Source organism: Strix uralensis, chromosome 35 (assembly GCF_047716275.1).
Source record: "Strix uralensis isolate ZFMK-TIS-50842 chromosome 35, bStrUra1, whole genome shotgun sequence".
NCBI classification, from domain to species: Eukaryota; Metazoa; Chordata; class Aves; order Strigiformes; family Strigidae; genus Strix; species Strix uralensis.
This window is the reverse complement of record NC_134006.1, coordinates 1981908-2000845: the sequence shown is the minus strand read 5'-3', so window position 1 is coordinate 2000845 and position 18938 is coordinate 1981908. Positions and strand designations below refer to the sequence as shown.

At 55.5% G+C, this 18938-nt stretch overlaps 2 protein-coding genes across 2 annotated transcripts in view; both read right to left on the bottom strand.

Annotated features, from left to right (window-relative positions):
- LOC141936873 (uncharacterized) overlaps nucleotides 1–18938 on the bottom strand; it is a 122340-nt gene that overhangs the window by 27177 nt on the left and 76225 nt on the right. Inside the window, 4 exon segments of the mRNA XM_074854214.1 lie at nucleotides 12467–13045; nucleotides 13665–14243; nucleotides 14872–15450; nucleotides 16217–16795. Coding sequence (XP_074710315.1) covers nucleotides 12467–13045; nucleotides 13665–14243; nucleotides 14872–15450; nucleotides 16217–16795 — 2316 coding nt within the window.
- On the bottom strand, nucleotides 439–6290 carry LOC141936857 (uncharacterized). Its single transcript, XM_074854201.1, has 7 exons — nucleotides 5971–6290; nucleotides 4298–4453; nucleotides 4059–4180; nucleotides 2815–3192; nucleotides 1850–2155; nucleotides 883–1221; nucleotides 439–623 (listed from the first exon to the last, which is right to left on the bottom strand). Exons 1-7 carry the CDS (start codon nucleotides 6288–6290, stop codon nucleotides 439–441), a joined length of 1806 nt encoding a protein of 601 aa, XP_074710302.1.

Here is an 18938-nt window from a genome sequence, read left to right as displayed (position 1 = left end):
CCATCGTGCTCCACGTCCACCGTGGGGCTCTGGGGCTCCTCTTCGGGCCCTTGCAGCATCCCCCTCTGCTCTTCCCTGGGCTGGCACTGCTCCTCCTTCTGCTTGTCTGTCCCAGCCCCTGTGGGGAGACCAAAGGGACTCAGTTGGGGGCTCTGAAGGCACATGAAGAGCAGCCACCTACTCCAGCAGCTCCCACCCAGACCAGTACCACCCAGGACGGTGCTGCCAGCTGCTGGAGCCCTTGTAGTGTTGGTGGGTGTGTAAATGCACAGGGGCTCTGTGTGTGTGTGTGTGTGTGCACATGAAGGTGTGGGGGTTGTGTTGTGTGTGGGTGTGCACAAGCCTGTAAGGACATGAGAGTGCATGTGCACAGGTCCCATGGGTCAGTGTGTGTGTGTGTGTGTCTCCTCTCTTACTGACAGTGTGTCTCATCCTCCTTCATCCTTTCTCTCCCTGCTCCTCCTCCCTGCCCATCTGTCTCCCTTCATCATCCTGGACAAGCACCCACACTTTGTGCCCACTTTCAGTCACCCAAACTCCCCCCAGCCCCAAGGACACCTGAGCATGGTGATGGGTCAGATTGGGATAGTGCAGGGTTGGGCTGTTGGCTGCTCCCACCCACTCTGGGTGAACCCAGGAAGGGGAAAAGAAGGGGAAAAGTGAAAAAACCTGTTTGTGGAATTGAAAAATTGTTCAATAGCAGGAAAGGGGCAGAGGAAAATGTAACAGCCATCACTCACCCCCACCCATGGGGAGATGGATGCCCAGCCAGTTCCTGACCAAATCTGGCCAACACCCACCCCCAAACCCCCTCCTCTCCATTTTATTGTTGACCACAATCTGATACAGGGTTATGTCCAGCACAAGCCCTCGATGACTCACCTTTTTGGACGGATAAATGATGTTTCCAGAGGTGACAACTCTGCTGGAAGTTCTTTGAGCAGTCTGAGCAAGCGTATGGTCTCTCTCCTGTGTAGATGAGTTGGTGCCTGGTGAGGTCTGACCTAAAGGAGAAGTGTTTCCCACAGGTGGTGCAGGAAAAGGGCTTCTCCTTGGTGTGTGTTCTCTGATGACGCCGGAGTGTCCCGCTCAGCGTGAAGCTCCTCCCACAGTCCCGGCACTTGTAGGGCTTCTCTCCTGTGTGGATTCGTCGGTGTTCGTTCAACTTGTTCCTGCGGGTGAAGACCTTCCCACAGTCCTCACACAGGTACTCCTTCTGCCTGGAGCTACTCCATGGTTGGGTTGGAGATTCTTCAATGTCTTCAGCACGTGTACCTTTCAAAGAGCATTTTTGGGGTTGTATTGGTACTTCATCCTTCCTCTTCCTCCTCCATTCCTCTGCCTCCCCCATGCCTCCACTTTCTTCATGCTGGACCAGTGACCACTCTTGGTCCCCACTTTCACCCCCACCCCCAAAACAAACCCCACCCCACTCAAGGGCCGGGGATGGAGATGGAGCAGGTCGGGATGGGGTAAGGTTGGGCTGTTGGCTGCTCCCACCCACTCTGGGTGAACCCGGGAAGGGGAAAAGAAGAGGAAAAGTGAGAAAACCTCGACAGGGAATTGAAAAATTGTTCAATAGCTGGAGACAGACAGGAAAAATGCAAAGGCCCTCACTCACTACCTCCCGTGGGGAGATGAATGCCCAGCCAGTTCCTGACCAAAATTTGGCCAAGTCCCACTCCCAAACCCCCTCCTCTCCATTTTATTGCTGAGCATGATGTGATATGGGGTGAAGACCTTACCAAAGACTCACCGTTGGGGATGGATAACTGATGTTTCCAGAGGTAGAGGTGATAACTCTGCTGGAAAGTCATCTTGCAGTGCAACAAGGAAGAGAGTCTCTCCACCGTGTGAGTGCGTTGGTGTTTGATGAGGTGAGATCTAAAGTCAAAGTGTTTCCCACACGTGTTGCAGAGAAATTTTTTCTCATTCGTGTGTCTCTTCTGGTGACACAGGAGGTTCCATCTCTTTCTGAAGTTCTTCCCGCAATCCTGGCAGTTGAAGGGCTTCTCTCCTGTGTGCATATATTGGTGTTGCTTCAATTTGCTCCTGCAAGTGAAGACTTTTCCACACACCTCACACTTGTAGTCGTTCCCTCTAGAGTTACTCCATGGTTGGGTTGCACCTTCTTGAGGGTCTTCACCACATTTCCCTTTGAAAGTGTGTTGTTGGGGTTCCCTTGGTGCATGGTTCCCTTGTGTATCATATGGCTGCCGTTGGCCATGGTGCTCCACATCCACCATGGGGCTCTGGGGCTCCTCTTCGGGCCCTTGCAGCATCCCCCTCTGCTCTTCCCTGGGCTGGCACTGCTCCTCCTTCTGCTTGTCTGTCCCAGTCCCTGTGGGGAGACCAAAGGGGCTCAGTTGGTGGCTTTTAAGGCACATGAAGAGCAGCCACCTACTCCATGTCTCTGCCTGCTCAGTTCCCTCCCTTCCCTTCTCCTCCTTGCTCTCCAATTTAAGCGCCCAAAACTCCCCCCACTCCCTAGAATGGCCATGGATGGAGATGGGTCAGGTTGGGATGGGGCAGCGTTGGGCTGTTGGCTGCTCCCACCCGCTCTGGGTAAACCCAGGAATGGGGAAAAAGAGAAAAAGAGAGGAAACCCATGGGTGGAGGTAAAAATAATTCAGTAGCAGGACACACAGAGGAAAAATGCAAAGGCAGCCACTCACCGCACCCATGGGAAGATGGATGACCAGGCCATTCATTACAAATCTGGCTAAACCCCACCCCCAACCCGCCCCCTCTCCATTTTATTGCTGAGTACGAGCTGATACAGGCTTATGCCCCAAGACCCCTCTGACGACTCACCATTGTGGAGGGCTAAATGATGCTTCCAGAGGTGACATCTCTGCCCGAAGCTCTTCCCACAGTCTGAGCAAGTGTATGGTCTCTCTCTTGTGTGGGTGCGTTGGTGCCTGATGGCATTCGCGCTAAGGGAGAAGACTTTCCCACATGTGGTGCAGAGAAAGGGCTTCTCCCTGGTGTGTGTTCTCTGGTGACGTAGGAGGCTCCCGCTCTCCGTGAAGCTCTTCCCACAATCCCAGCACTTGAAGGGCTTCTCTCCTGTGTGGATCCGTAAGTGACAGGTCAGATTGCTCCCACGATTGAAGACCTTCCCACAGAACTCACACTTGTACTCCGTCTCTCTGGAGATACTCTGTGGTTGGGTTGTGGCTTCTTGAGGGTCTTCAGCACACGTCCCTTTGAAAGAGCTTTTTTGGGGTTCCCTTGGTGCGTGGCTCCCTTGCATATCATCTGGCTGCTGTTGGCCATTGTGCTCCACGTCCACCATGGGGCTCTGGGGCTCCTCTTCGGGCCCTTGCAGCATCCCCCTCTGCACTTCCCTGGGCTGGCACTGCTCCTCCTTCTGCTTGTCTGTCCAAGCCCCTGTGGGGAGACCAAAGGGGCTCAGTTGGGAGCTCTTAAGGGACATGAAGAGCAGCCACCTACTCCAGCAGCTCCCACCCAGACTAGTACCACCCAGTACAGTGCTGCCAGCTGCTGGAGCCCTCTAGCATTAGTAGGTGTGTAGAGACACGGGGGCTGTGTGTTTCTGTCTGTCTGTCTCTCTGTCTATCTGTGTGTCCCCTCTTGCTGATAGTCCTCATCCTTCATCCTTCCTCTCCCTGCTACTCCTCCTCCCACATCCCTCCCCCTTCTTCACTACAGACCACTGCCCACACTTGTTCCCTTATTTCAGCCCCCATAACTCCCCCCACCCCCCTCTAGGGCCAGAAATGGAGATGGGCAGAACAGGATGGGGCAGGGTTGGTCTGCTGGTTGTGCCCACCCACTGTGGGTGAACCCGGGATCGGAAGAGAAGAGGAAAAGCCTGAAAACCCGTGGGTGGAGGTAAAAATAGTTCAATAACAGGAGACAGACAGAGGAAAAATGCAAAGGCTACCACTCACCCCTGCCTATGGGGAGATGGATTCCCATCCAGTTCCTGACCAAAATCTGGCCATCCCCCACCCCAAAGCCCTTCCTCTCCATTTTATTCCTGAGCACGACCTAATACAGGGTTATGTGCCAAGCCCCCCCTGAGGACTCACCATTGTGGACAGTTAAAAGATGCTTCAGGAGTTTAAATCTCTGCTGGAAGCCCCTTCCGCAATCTGAGCAGGTGTACAGTTTCTCTCCTGTGTGGATGGCATTGTGGTTGATGAGGTTCCAGCTAGTGGAGAAGCGTTTCCCACACGTGGTGCAGACATAGGGCTTCTCCTTGGTGTGTGTTCTCCGGTGACGCAGGAGTTTCCAGCCATCCCTGCAGCTCTTTCCGCAATCAGGGCACTTGTAGGGATCCCTTCCCCTGTGGATCTGTTGGTGAAGGCTCAGGTTGCTCTCCCAGGGAAAGACCTTCCCACAGTCTTCACACTTGTACACCCCCTTCTCTCCGGAGCGACTCTGTGCTTGGGTTGTGGCTTCTTCTGGGTCTTCAGCACCCATCCTATTGAAAGAGCATTTTCGGGGTGTTCTTTTTCCGTGGCTCCCTTGCGTATCATCTGGCTGCCGTTGGCCATTGTGCTCCATGTCCACCGTGGGGCTCTGGGGCTCCTCTTCGGGCCCTTGCAGCATCCCCTTCTGCTCTTCCCTGGGCTGGCACTGCTCCTCCTTCTGTTTGTCTGTCCCAGCCCCTGTGGGGAGACCAAAGGGACTCAGTTGGTGGCTCTTAAGGGACATGAGGAGCAGCCACCCACTCCATGTCTCTGCCTGCTCGGCTCCCTCCCTTCCCTTCCCTTCTCCTCCTTCTCACACCCCGCCATGGCCTTGCCCTTTAGTGCCATGTTGTGCTTTGAGCCCCGAGGGCACCTGAGCCCCACCCAGACCCTCCCTCACCCCTTCCTCCTCAGGAGGAGGACTCCTCACACTCCTCCCCTGCTCCAGCGTGGGCTCCCTCCCATGGGAGACAGTCCTCCACGATCTTCCTCCCACAAGGGTCCCTTCCAGGGGCTCTGGGGGGGCATCTGCTCCCCCATGGGTCTCCATTGGTGCAGGGCACCTCCCCTGTCCTGCCATCCTTCCTCTCCCTCTCTGGTTGCAGAGGTATTTCCCTCCCACCCTCCTCTTCCTCCTCCCTTCAGGTTTCCCTGTTTTAAAACTTTATCCAAGGGGCGTGGCCACCTGTTGCTAATTCTCTTGGCCTTGGCCAGAGCTGGGTCCAACCTGGAGCCGGAGGAGCTTTGAGCAGTTTCTACCAGGAGCCCCCACTGTAGCCCCCTCCCCCGCTCTCATATTCCTCCGCACACAAACCAGCACAACAGGGTGCAGCCGGGTGGGTGCTGACCCCCGGGCAGGGGGTGCTGAGCACCCCGAGAGGCAGCAGCAGGTACCCTGCCTGTACCCTCTCTGTACCCTGCCTGCATCTGGCCTGCGTTTCACAAGTATTTAAGGAGATGGGAGAAGTGTACAAGTGTCCATGTCTCTCTGTGCCAGCATCTGTGGCTGTGTCCTCTTCGTACTCATCCTCCATCACTCCCCCTCCTCCATTCTTATTCCTTCTTCATCCCTCTACCTCCTCCTCCTCCATCCCTCCTCCTTCTTCACCCTGGACCAGCGCCCATCCTTGGGCTCAAATTTTACCCCCAGCCCTGAAACTCCTCCCACACCCCAGGAGGACTGGGGATGGAGAGGGGTCAGGTCAGGATGGGGCAGGTTTGGGCTGTTGGCTGCTCCCACCCACTGTGGGTAAACGCAGGTACAGGTAAAGAAGAAGAAAATTGAGAAAACTTGTGAGAGTACGTAAAGATAGTTCAGAAGGTCAGGAGAGGAATCAGGAGGAGGCCGTCACTCACTCTCACCCATGGGGAGATGGATTCCCAGCCAGTTCTGACCAAAATCTGGGCAACCCTAACCCCCAGACTTCCTCCTCTCCATTTTATTGCTGAGCGTAACGTGATATGGGGTTAAGCCTCCACCGAGGACTTACCATTGTGAATGTATTTCTGATGCCTCGAGAGGTGATACCTTATCTGGAAAGTCTTCCCACAGTCTGAGCAGACGTACTGACTCTCTCCCGTGTGGATGCGTTGGTGTTTGATGAGGTTCGAGTTACAGGAGTAGTTTTTCCCACACGTGGTACAGAAAAAGCGCTTCTTCTTGGTGTGTGTCTTCTGGTGATACAGGAGCTTTCCTCTATGCCAGAAGCCCATCCCACAGTCCACACACTTGTAGGGCTTCTCTTCTCTGTGGGTCCATTGGTGACATTTCAAATTGCTGCTGCAGGTGAAGTCCTTCCCACACATCTCACACTTGTACTCCTGTCTAGAGCTACTAGGTGGTTGCATTGGGTCTCCTGGAGGGTGTTCAGCACACATCCCTTTGAAAGAGCTTTTTTGGGGTTCCCTTGGTGCATGGCTCCCTTGCGTATCATCCAGCTGCCGTTGGCCATCGTGCTCCACGTCCACCGTGGGGCTCTGGGGCTCCTCTTCGGGCCCTTGCAGCATCCCCCTCTGCTCTTCCCTGGGCTGGCACTGCTCCTCCTTCTGCTTGTCTGTCCCAGCCCCTGTGGGGAGACCAAAGGGGCTCAGCTGGGGGCTCTTAAGGGACATGAAGAGCAGCCACCTACTCCATGTCTCGGCTCCCTCCCTTCCCTTCTCCTTGCTCTCCAATTTCACCGCCCCATAACTCTCCCCATCCACTGGGAGGGCTGGTGATGGAGATGGGACAGGTTGGGATGGAGCAGGGTTGGGCTCTTGGCTGCTCCCACCCACTGATTGAACCTGGGATGGGGAAAAGAACAGGAAAGGCGAGAGCCTGTGAGTGGACATATAGTTCAGGAGGTTGGCAGGGGACACAGCAGGAGGCCATCACTCACCCCTGCCATGGGGAGATGGATGCGCAGCAAGTTTCTGACTATAATCTGGTCAAACCCCACCCCCAAACCACCTCATCTCCATTTTATTACTGAGCAGAATGTAAAAGAGGGTGATACAGCCCTTCCCGAGGACTCACCATGATGGAGGGTTTCCTGATGATTTGTGAGTTGGTCACGCTGCTGGAAGGACAACCCACAGTGCAAGCAGAGGTAGGGGCTATCTTCCACGTGAAGGCGTTGGTGTGAAATGAGGTTCGAGAGCCACGTGAAACATTTCCCGCAATTATTGCAAACAAAGAGCCTCTCCTCTCTGTGTGACCTCTGGTGATGGAGGAGGGACCAACTCTCACTGAAGCTCTTCCCACAGTCCTGGCACTTGAAGGGAATCCCTCCTGTGTGGATCCGTCGGTGACGGGTCAGGCAGTTCCGCCAGCTGAAGACCTTCCCACAGTCCTCACACTTGTACTCCTTCTGCCTAGAGCTACTCCGTGGTGTGGTTCTGCCTTCTTGAGGGTTTTCAGCACACGTCCCTTTGAAAGAGCATTTTTGGGGTTCCCTTGTTCCGTGACTCCCTTGCGTATGATCTGGCTGCTGTTGGCCATCATGCTCCATGTCCACCGTGGGGCTCTGGGGCTCCTCTTCGGGCCCTTGCAGCATCCCCCTCTGCTCTTCCCTGGGCTGGCACTGCTCCTCCTTCTGCTTGTCTGTCCCAGCCCCTGTGGGGAGACCAAAGGGGCTCAGCTGGGGGCTCCTAAGGCACATGAAGAGCAGCCACCTACTCCATGTCTCTGCCTGCTCGGCTCCCTCCCTTCCCTTCTCCTTCTCACGCCCCACACAGCCTTGCCCTTTAACACCATGTTGTGCTTTGAGCCCCGAGGGCACCTGAGCCCCACCCAGCCACTCGATCACCCCCTCCCCACAGGGATGGGGAAGAAAAAATAAAACCAAAGGCCAGGGGGGGGATCCAGACACAATAGTGGGGGGTGGGGGGGATGACTCCCCTGTTATGGGCTCAAGCAACAGACAGACTCCATCGGGGAAGGAAGAAAGAACAGCCATCGAATTTGAACACCCCCACCCCCACCAATGTACCAATGTGACAGAGCAGGACAGTGAGAAATACAACCACATCTTCGAAACACCTTCCACCCCCCCATCCCTTCTTCCCGGACTCAGCTTTGCTCCCCATTTCTCTCCCTCCTCCCCCCACTGGTGCAGGGGGCAGGGATGGGGGTTGGGGTCAGTCCATCACCCGTTGACTCTGCCGCTCCTTCCTCCTCAGGGGGAGGACTCCTCACACTTCTCCCCTGCTCCGGCGTGGGCTCCCTCCCACGGGAGACAGTCCTCCACCATCTTCCTCCCACTCTTCCTCCCACGTGGGTCCCTCCTAGGGGCTGGGGGGGGGCTCCTGCTCCCCTGTGGGTCTCCACTGGTGCAGGGCAGTCTCTGCTCCAGAGCACCTCTACCATCCTCCCGTCTTTCCTCACCCTAGCTGTTTGCAGAGGTATTACCCTCCCACCCTCCTCTTCCTCCGCCTTCCATGTTCCCCCTTTAAATACCTTATTCCAGGGGCCCGGCCACTGTCTCTAATTCACTAGGCCTTAGCCAGGGGCGGGTCCGATTTGGAGCCCGGGGGAGCTTTGAGCATCTTCTCCCAAGAGGCCCCCCTGTAGCCCCCTCCCCCAACTCCCAACCCCTCCACACACAAACCAGCACAACAGGGTGCAGCCGGATGGGTGCTGAGCCCCGGGCAGGGGGTGTTGAGCACCCCGAGAGGCGGCAGCAGGTACCCTGCCTCTACCCTGCCTCTACCCTGCCTGCGGGACCTGCAAGGGGGGGACACCCAGGAGTGCTGCGGGTTATGGGGGGCGGCTGGACGTGGATTCTCCATCCCTCAGGAAAATCCCTGCAGGGAAGGGGGGACTGTGCGGGCAGAATACCCCCCCCCCGCCCCAGGATTATCTGGGTGTGCACAGGTGTGGAAGGAGATGGGGGTGCGAACGCCCGCGTGCCCATGGTTCTGTCTGTGTGTGTCCCCTCTTCCTGCCCCTCGCCCTCCCCCTCCTTTGTCCTCCCCTTCCCCCATCCCTCCTCCTTCTTCACCCCAGACCAGCGCCCGCCCTTGTTCCCCACATTCACACACACCCCCGCAAACCTCACCCCACCCCGCAGGACCAGGGATGTGATGTCTTCAGGAAATTCTCTGCTCTGCTCGTTCCGAACTCGGGAATAGACCAATGCCAGGGTCAGTCACTGCTTGAAGAGTGTTGGGACAAAGGAAGGGACCAGGGGCTAAGGGGTGAGTCACCCCAGCTTTGCATAACCAAGGGATGTCTGGCTAACGACTCTGCCCTGGAGGGGGGAGAGAAGTGTGAGCAGAGGGGAACATCCTGCCCCAGAGGGCAGAGAGGCTGGAGGAGTCTCTGAGAAGCAGGATGAGATAGGGCCAGGAATAGCTCTTGGGTTGGGTTGGGTCATCTGCCTGGTTGCGTCCCCCCTCCCCATCTCTTGTGCATCCCCCAAATCTATTCACTCTTCAACGAACAGGACACAAATCTGAAACCCATTATGAGCAAAATCCACTTTATTTGATAGAAACTTAAAAAAAAAAAAGAGAGGTGTTCCTTTGATTTCCTGTAAGGGACGTACACACCCCCTGGGTCTGTGTGTATCCATCTACATCTGTGTGCACCTACATAACGACAGGAGCATCCCATACGCTCCATTTTGATTGCAGGGTCCTGGATGGGGTTTTGCTTCCTCCAAAGAACCCAAGACATTTTTCTCTGGTTTACCCCATCACCAACCTCTCCTTCCTCAGGGTAAAATAGTCCCCGAAGAGCCATGGGTGAGAGCGGCTCATCCCTCCACCATCATCTTCCGGTATCGCTGTATCCCACCGGGAACCACAAAACCCTCGGCCTTGGTGAGCGTCATCATTGAAGTTCATCCTCACAGCTTGGAATCAGGTAATAATTAACGGTACACACATTTAACGAAGCGAGAGATGAACAGGGAGAGATAAACATACTAAGAGCAAATGGAGTAAAATACAACACGGTGGTCACAGCTTGTACCACACAACCAACATCCCACCAAGACGTCGTACCAAGACTGTCCAGCAGTTTGCTCAACGCTGGGTCTGGTTAACGACCTCGCTGCCTAACGAGCCTTTACAATCTCTTTGGACTCATGGGAGCACCCTGGTTTCCCAGGAAGGCAGCATTTCTTAAACATCGCCTCTGCCCAGCCCCACGAGTCCCCAAGGAGATGCTGGGGCTTTTTAACATGATGGTCCCACGTGCTGGGGTGAAGGAAGAGCCACGTTGTCCATGTACCCAAGGCACCTGCTGGTAAATCTCCAAATTTACTCTGATGTGCAGGTACTCAACATTTAAATCAGAGAGAGGCTCACACAACCCCTCATCCCCCCAAATATACCTTGCTGGGACATTAGCATCTCCCAGACATCTCTGAATTTCCACTCCAAAATCATCTGTCTCATGGGATGAGACGAGAGGGCTGTAAGTCCCTACCCAGGAAGGTGACAAGTCCCTAATTTTGTGGCCCGTCTCCCTCTAGAGAAGCTCCCTGGCCCACAGGCATCTTCCCAAGTGGGGTCTCTAATGGACAAGACACCCGGTGCCCACACTGAATGACTTCCCGCAGAACAGGCACGTGTGGGAGCTCTCCTGTGTGTGGAAACACTCGTGCGTGGTGAGGTGGGAGCTGGTCCGGAAGGTTTTCTGGCATTGCTGACAGTGGTTCCACATGTCCCCGGTGTGGATCTGCTGATGTAAGATGAGTGTTTGCTTCTGAGGAAAGGATTCCCCACAGTCAGAGCAGGAAGAAGGTTTCTCTCCAGTGTGGGTCCTCCGATGCGTGGAAAGGCTCGAGCTGTGGCTGAAGCACTCCCCACACTCCAGGCACTTGTCCGGTCTCTCTCCCTTATGGGCCCTGTCGTGGGAGATGAGGTTGGAGAAGTCCTTGAAGATCTTCCCACACTCGGGGAATTTATAGATCCCCTGCTTGTCATGGGCCACCAGCTTGCTCGTGGCTGCATGGGTGTTCTTCACGCCATCCCCTTGTCCCATCGGTGACTACTCCTCTTTGCTCTAGATCTTTCCCACCACCTGGGGTGCTTGTCCTGGCTCCAGCTGGGTGCTCTTGGTGCCTGCTGGAGAAAGACAAAGCCATTTGTTGTGGTTTGAGCCCACAGGGCAACTGAGCATTACCCAGCCATTATGTCACCCCTTCCCCCAGGGCTCGGAAGGAGAAGGAGAAGCATAAGGCTCTGGAATGCAGATAAGAGCAGGGAGGGGTGGCTCACCCCTTAGGGTTTCTGGCAAAAAGAACATCACTTTATTGAAAACACTAAGAGAAACAACACTTAACAGACAGAATGGGACAGTGAGAAGTGTTAGCACATCTTAAAGCCCTCCCCACACCCCTCCCTTCTCCCTGGCTCAGTTTTGTTCCCCATCTCTCTACCTCCTCCCCTGAGCAGTGCAGGGGCAGGGGAGGGCGGTGCAGTCAGTCCACCCCTTCTTCCTTCAGAGGTGGGGGCGACTTCTCCCCATTCTGCCCCTGCCCCACATGGCTCCCCTCTCCACAAACATTCCCCAGTGTTGAGTCTTCCCATGGGCTGCAGCCGTTCCCAGGCTGCTCCGACGTGGGTCACCCCCATGTGTTTCAGTCCTCCCAGCGTTGGACTACAACAGCTGGGGCTTCTTCTCCCCTCAGAGCCTCTGACTCCTTTACACGCAGCCGCCTGCTCCGCTGTGGAGGCCTCCCCAGGCTGCAGGTGGGACTCTGCTCCCCCGGTGACCTCCAGGGGTGGCAGAGGGGCAGCCCTGTCCTCTCACCACGGGATACAGGGGGGCTCTGCTTCGGCACCTCCTCCCTTCCTCTCCCCTTCCTTCCGCAGACCTTAGTGTTCGCAGACATGTCCTTCTCCTAACTCCTCCTCAATGTCCCCAAAACCCTTCCCATTTTCCCTCCTTAAATACGTTATCGCAGAGGCACAGCCATCGCCGTTAATGAGCTCGGCCTTGGCCAGATGCGGGTCCCACTTGGAGCCAGCAGAGCTTTGAGAATCTTCTCACAGGGGCCATCGCTGTAGCTCCGTCACCCACTGCCAAACCCCACCCCCCACCACACAAACCCAGCACAGCATTGCCCCAACGGGACCTCCCCAGCCAAGGATGGAGGGGAAACCCCAGTATCTGTTGGGGTAATGCAAGCTGGGAAGACGCAGGAGGGGATTTGCAGTGGTGGAGGATGGGTGCAGAGAGGCCTCCGCGTCCACAGACACACCTGGGAAATGTGCTTGGAGGCCATTTGCTATTGCCAAGACTGACTCAGGAACCCCCCTGCAGCAAGGAGGTTCTTCCAGGGCAGCTCCATTCCTTGGAGGTCTCCAGTCCAACCTCCTGCTCCCAGCAGGACCATCCCCACCACTCGTTCAACCCAACCTGGGGACAGAGCAAATCCATCCCCAGGGCCATCTCCCAGCCCAGCACTGCTGCCACGCTGGGAGCAGGAGTCCCAGCACAGCCCCACCACGTACTTCTCCAGGCCATCCCCACCCACAGCTCCACCAGGGCCTGGGACACCTCACACTAAATCCCTTCACTAAGGACTCACCATTGTGAAGGGCTTCCTGATGCCTCCTGAGGTGACCTCTCTGCTGGAAGCTCTTCCCGCAGTGGGAGCAGGCATACGGTCTCTCACCTGTGTGGATGCGTCGGTGGACAACGAGGTTCGAGCTACAGGAGAAGCGTTTCCCACACATGTTGCAGAGAAAGGGCTTCTCCTCTGTGTGTGTCCTCTGGTGATGAAGGAATTTCCAGCTATCCCTGAAGCTCTTCCCACAATCGCGGCACTTGAAGGGCTTCTCTCCCGTGTGGATCCATCGGTGACGGCTCAGGCTGCTCTCCCAGGTGAAGACCTTCCCACAGTGCTCACACTTGAACTCCTTCTGTCTGGAGCTACTCTGTGGTTGGGTTGTGGCTTCCTGAGAGTCTTCAACATATGTCCCTTTGAAAGAGCGTTTTCGGGGTCTTCTTGGTCTGTGGCTCCCTTGTGTATCATCTGACTGCTGTTGGCCATGGTGCTCCACGTCCACCGTGGGGCTCTGGGGCTCCTCTTCGGGCCCTTGCAGCATCCCCCTCTGCTCTTCCCTGGGCTGGCACTGCTCCTCCTTCTGCTTGTCTGTCCCAGCCCCTGTGGGGAGACCAAAGGGGCTCAGCTGGTGCCTCTTAAGGCACATGAAGAGCAGCCACCTACTCCAGCAGCTCCCACACAGATCAGTACCACCCAGTACAGTGCTGCCAGCTGTTGGAGCCCTTCTAGTGCTGCTGAGCATGTAAATGCTTGGGGGGTGTGTGTGTGTGTCCCCTGTTCCTGCTCACAATCCTCTTCCATCCCTTTCCACCCTTCATCCTTACTCCTCCCCCATCCCTCCCGCTTCTTCAACCTGCACCAGCGCCCACTCTTGCCCCCACTTTAACCCCCCCACCAAAACTCCCTCCACCCCCCAGGAAGTGCAGGGATGGAGATGGTTCAGGTCAGGATGGGGCAGGGTTGGGTTGTTGGCTGCTCCCACCCACCGTGAGGGGAAGATGAAGAAAAGTGAGAACACATGTGGGTGGAGGTAAAAAAAATTTGACGAGAAGTGGCAGGAGGAGGATGGAGGAGGCCATCACTCACCTCTGCCCATGGCAAGATGGATGCCCAGACAGTTCCTGACCAAACTCTGGCAAACCCAATCCCTAACCCCTTCCTCTCCATTTTATTGCTGAGTACAACATGATATGGGATTAAGCCCCATCTGAGGACTCACCATTGTGGAGGGCTTGCTGATGTCTCCTGAGGTGATCTCTCTGCCGGAATGTCATCGCACAGTGTGTGCAGACGTATGGTCTCTCTCCCGTGTGGATGCGTTGATGGACAAAGAGGCTTGCGCTAAAGGAAAAGCGTTTCCCACACGTAGTGCAGACAAAGGGTTTCTCCTTGGTGTGTGTCCTTTCATGACAGAGGAGGTACCTGCTCTCCGTAAAGCTCTTTCCGCAGTCCACACACTTGAAGGGTTTCTCTCCTGTGTGGATCTGTCGGTGACGGCTCAGGTTGCTCCCAGACATGAAGACCTTCCCACAGTGCTCACACTTGTACTCCTTCTGTCTGGAGCTACTTTGTGGTTGGGTTGTGGCTTCTTCAGTGTCTTCAGCACACGTCCTTTGGAATGATCTTTTTTGGGGTTCCCTTGGTCTGTGGCTCCCTTGCATATCATCTGGCTGCTGTTGGCCATCGTGCTCCACGTCCACCGTGGGGCTCTGGGGCTCCTCTTCAGGCCCTTGCAGCATCCCCCTCTGCTCTTCCCTGGGCTGGCACTGCTCCTCCTTCTGCTTGTCTGTCCCAGCCCCTGTGGGGAGACCAAAGGGGCTCAGCTGGTGCCTCTTAAAGCACATGAAGAGCAGCCACCTACTCCAGCAGCTCCCACCCAGACCTGTACATCCCAGTATGGTGCTGTCAGCTGCTGGAGCCCTACTAGCGCTAATGAACATGTAAATGTTTGGAGCTCTGTGTGTGTGGTGTGTGTGTGTCCTCTTCCTTCTCACACTTCTCCTCCATCCCTTCCAATCCTTCTTCCTTACTCCTCCCCCATCCTTCCCGCTTCTTCAACCTGGACCAGCGCCCACTCTTGGTCCACACTTTAACCCCCGCCCCCAAAAAATCCCCCCACCCCACCTGAGGTGCAGGGATGGAGATGGGTCAGGTCGGGATGGGACAGGGTTGGGCTGTTGGCTGCTCTCACCCACCGTGGGGGGAAGAGGAAGAAAAGTGAGAACCCCTGTTGGTGGAGGTTAAAAAGTTTGACTAGAAGTGGCAGGAGGAGGATGGAGGAGGCCATCACTCACCTCTTCCCATGGCGAGATGGATGCCCAGACAGTTCCTGACCAAACTCTGCCACCCACGCCCCCAAAACCCTCCTCTGTATTGTTTTGCTGAGTACAACAGGATACGGGATTAAGCCACATCTTTGGACTCACCATTGTGGAGGGCTTGCTGATGCCTCCTGAGGTGATCTCTCTGCCGGAACGTCATCGCACAGTGCGAGCAGATGTATGGTCTCTCTCCCGTGTGGATGCGTTGGTGGACAATGAGGTTTGAGCTAAAGGAAAAGCATTTCCCACACGTGGTGCAGACAAAGGGTTTCTCCTTAGTGTGTGTCCTCTGGTGACAAAGGAGGTTCCCACTCTCTGTAAAGCTCTTTCCACAGTCCACGCACTTGTAGGGCTTCTCTCCAGTGTGGATCCGTTGGTGACAGCTCAGGTTGCTCCCATGATTGAAGACCTTCCCACAGTGCTCACACTTGTACACCTTCCCTCTGGAGCTTCTCGGTGGTTGGGTTGTGACTTCTTGACGTTCTTCACCATACCTCCCTTTGAAAGAGCTTTTTCGGGGTGTTCTTGGCCTGTGGCTCCCTTGCATATCATCTGGCTGCTGTTGGCCATCATGCTCCACGTCCACCATGGGGCTCTGGGGCTCCTCTTCAGGCCCTTGCAGCATCCCCCTCTGCTCTTCCCTGGGCTGGCACTGCTCCTCCTTCTGCTTGTCTGTCCCAGCCCCTGTGAGGAGACCAAAGGGGCTCAGCTGGGGGCTCTTAAGGGACATGAAGAGCAGCCACCTACTCCAGCAGCTCCCACCCAGACCAGCACCACCCAGTACAGTGCTGTTAGCTGCTGGAGCCCTTCTAGTGTTGCTGAGTGTGTAAAGGCACGGAGAGGGGTATGAGTGTGTGTCTGTGTCTCTGCGTGCATCTGTGTGCATGTGAAGTTGTGGGGGTTGTGTTTTTGTGTGGGTGTGCATGAGTGTGGGTTTGCACAAGTGTCTGAGGAGAGGAGGGTGCGTGTCTGTGTGTAACCCCTTTTACTGATACCCCTTGTCCTCCTTCATCCTTCATATTCCTACTCGTCCTTGTCCTTCACCCCCCCCGCTTCTTTACCCTGGACCAGAACCCAAACTTGGTCCCCACTTTCATCCCCCTCCCCAAACACCCCTCAGCCCCGGGAAGTCCAGTGATGGAGATGGGTCAGGTGGGATGGAGCAGGGTTGGGCTGTTGGCTGCTCCCGCCCACTGTGGGTGAACCCGGGAAGGGGAAAAGAAGAGGAAAAGTGAGTGAGAAAACCTCGACATGGAATTGAAAAATTGTTCAATAGCAGGAGACAGACAGAGGAAATATGCAAAGGCCCTCACTCACCCACACCTAAGGGGAAATGAATGCCCAGCCAGTTCCTGACCAAACTCTGGCCAACCCCCACCCCCAAACCCCGTCCTCTCCATTTATTGCTGAGCATGTCATATACGGGGTTAAGCACCCTCCAAGGACTCACCATTGTGGACAGCTAACTGATGCCTCCTGAGGTGATCACTCCGCCAGAAAGTCATCTGACAACACGAGCAAGTGTACGGTCTCTCTCCTGTGTGGGTGCGTTGGTGTTTGATGAGGTCCAACATAAAGGAGAAGTAATTCCTGCATATGTTGCAGTGAAACCGCTTCTGCCCTGTGTGTGTCTTCTGGTGACAGAGGAGGTTCCATCTCTGCGTGAAGCTCTTCCCACAATCCCAGCACTTGTAGGGCTTCTCTCCCATGTGGATCCGTTGGTGACGGGTCAGATTGGTCCCCCAACTGAAGACCTTCCCACACTCCTCACACTTGTACTCCTTCTGTCTGGAGCTACTCCGTGGTTGGGTTGCAGCATCTTGAAGTTCTTCAGCACACATCCCTTCGAAAGAGCATTTTCGGGGTGTTCTCGGTGCGTGGCTCCCTTGCGTATCATCTGGCTGCTGTTGGCCATCGTGCTCCACGTCCACCGTGGGGCTCTGGGGCTCCTCTTCAGGCCCTTGCAGCATCCCCCTCTGCTCTTCCCTGGGCTGGCACTGCTCCTCCTTCTGCTTGTCTGTCCCAGCCCCTGTGGGGAGACCAAAGGGGCTCAGCTGGTGCCTCTTAAAGCACATGAAGAGCAGCCACCTACTCCAGCTCCCGTCCAGACCAGTACCACCCAGTACGGTGCTGCCAGCCCCTGAAGCCCTTCTAGTGTTGGTGAGTGTTTAAATGAACAGGGGCTTATGTGTGTGTGTGTGCGCGCACATAAAGGTGTGGGGTTTGTGTTTGTGTGTGACTGTGCATCAGTGCGGGTTTGCACAAGCGCAAAAGGAAATGGGGGTGCAAGTTCACAGGTGCCCATGGCTCTGTATGTGTGTTTGTGTCTTCCCTCTTCCTGATACTCATCATTCTCCTTCATATCCTTGCTTTTCCTCCTTCTACCCCATTTCTCCCCCTTCTTCACCCTGGACCAGCACCCAAATTTGGTCCCCACTTTCATCCCCCCAAAACTCCCCCCACCCCCCGGGAGGGTCAGGGATGGAGAAGGGTCACGTACAGATGGGGCAGGGTTGGGCTGTTGGCTGCTCCCACCCTCTGAGGGTGAAACTGGGAAGGGGAAAAGAAGAAGAAAAGCAAGAAAACCCATGGGTGGAAGTGAAAATAGTTTTGCACGAGGAGGCCAGAAGAGGTAGGCAGCTGGAGGAGGCCATCACTCACCCCCACCCATGGGGAGATGGATGCCCAGCCGGATCCTGACCAAAATCTGGCCACCCCCCACCCCCAACCCCCTCCTCTCCATTTTCTGTATGAGCCCGATGTGATACGGGTTTAAGACCCGGCCAAGGACTCACCATTCTGGACAACTAACTGATGCCTCCTGAGGTAGAGGTGATAACTCTGCTGGAAAGTCATCTCACACTGTGACAAGGCGTACGGTCTCTCCACCATGTGAGTGCGTTGGTGTCTGATGAATTCTGATGGAAAGAAGTCTTTCCCGCATATGGTGCAACAAAATCGCTTCTGTTTGGTGTGTGTCCTCTGGTGACTCAGGAGGTTCGATTTCTGTGTGAAGCTCTTCCCACAATCCTGGCACTTGAAGGGCTTCTCTCCCGTGTGAATCCGTCGGTGTCGGTTCAGGTTGCTGCCGCAGGTGAAGACCTTCCCACAGTGCTCACACTTGTACTCTACGGAGGTTCTGCATCGTTGGGTTGTGTGTTTTTGAACATCTCCAGCACATGTCCCTTTGAAAGAGCAATTTCAGGGTTCTGTTGGTACTTCATCCATTTTCTTCTTCCATTCCACCTTCATCCTTCCCCCTCTCCCTATTGTCCTCCTATTTCTCCCTGGACCAGCACCCAACCTTGGTCCCCACATTCACTCCCCACGAGGGCCGGGGATGGAGATGGGACAGGTCAGGATGGGGCAGGTTTGGGCTGTTGGCTGCTCCCACCCGCTGTGGGTGAACCCAGGAAGGGGAATAGAAGAGGAAAATCAAGAAAAACCCTGAGTGGAGGTAAAAATAGTTTGGCAGGAGGCCATCACTGACCCCCACCCATTGGGAGATGGATGCCCAGCCAGTTCCTGACCAAATTCTGGCCAAACCCCACCCCCAAACTCCCTCCTCTCCATTTTATCGCTGAGCACGACATGATACAGTGTTAAGCCCCCTCTGAGGACTCACCGTTGTGGTACTTTTCCTGATGCTTACTGAGGTGAGGCCTCCTCTGGAAAGTCTTCCCACAGTGTGAGCAGGCGTAAGGTCTCTCGTTTGTGTGGATGCGTCTGTGGGTGATGAGGCTCGAGCACCATGTGAAGCTTTTTCCACATGTGGTGCAGATAAAGGGCTTCTCCTTGGTGTGTATTCTCTGGTGACACAGGAGGTTTCCTCTCTCTGTGAAGCTCTTCCCGCAATCCTGGCATTTGAAGGGCTTCTCTCCCATGTGGATCCGTCGGTGATGGGTCAGGTGGCTCCCACAGTTGAAGACTTTCCCACAGTCCACACACTTGTACACCATCTCTCTGGAGCTGCTCTGTGGGTGGGTTGCATCCCCCTGAACATCTTCAGCACAAATCCCTTTGAAAGAGCAATTTGGGGTTTGTCTTAGCACTTCATCCGTTCCCTTCCTCCTCCTCCTTCATCCCTCTCCCATCCCTCCTCCTTCTTCATCCTGAACCAGCTCTCACCCTTGGTTCCCATTTTCACCCCCCCAAAACTCCCCCCACCCCTC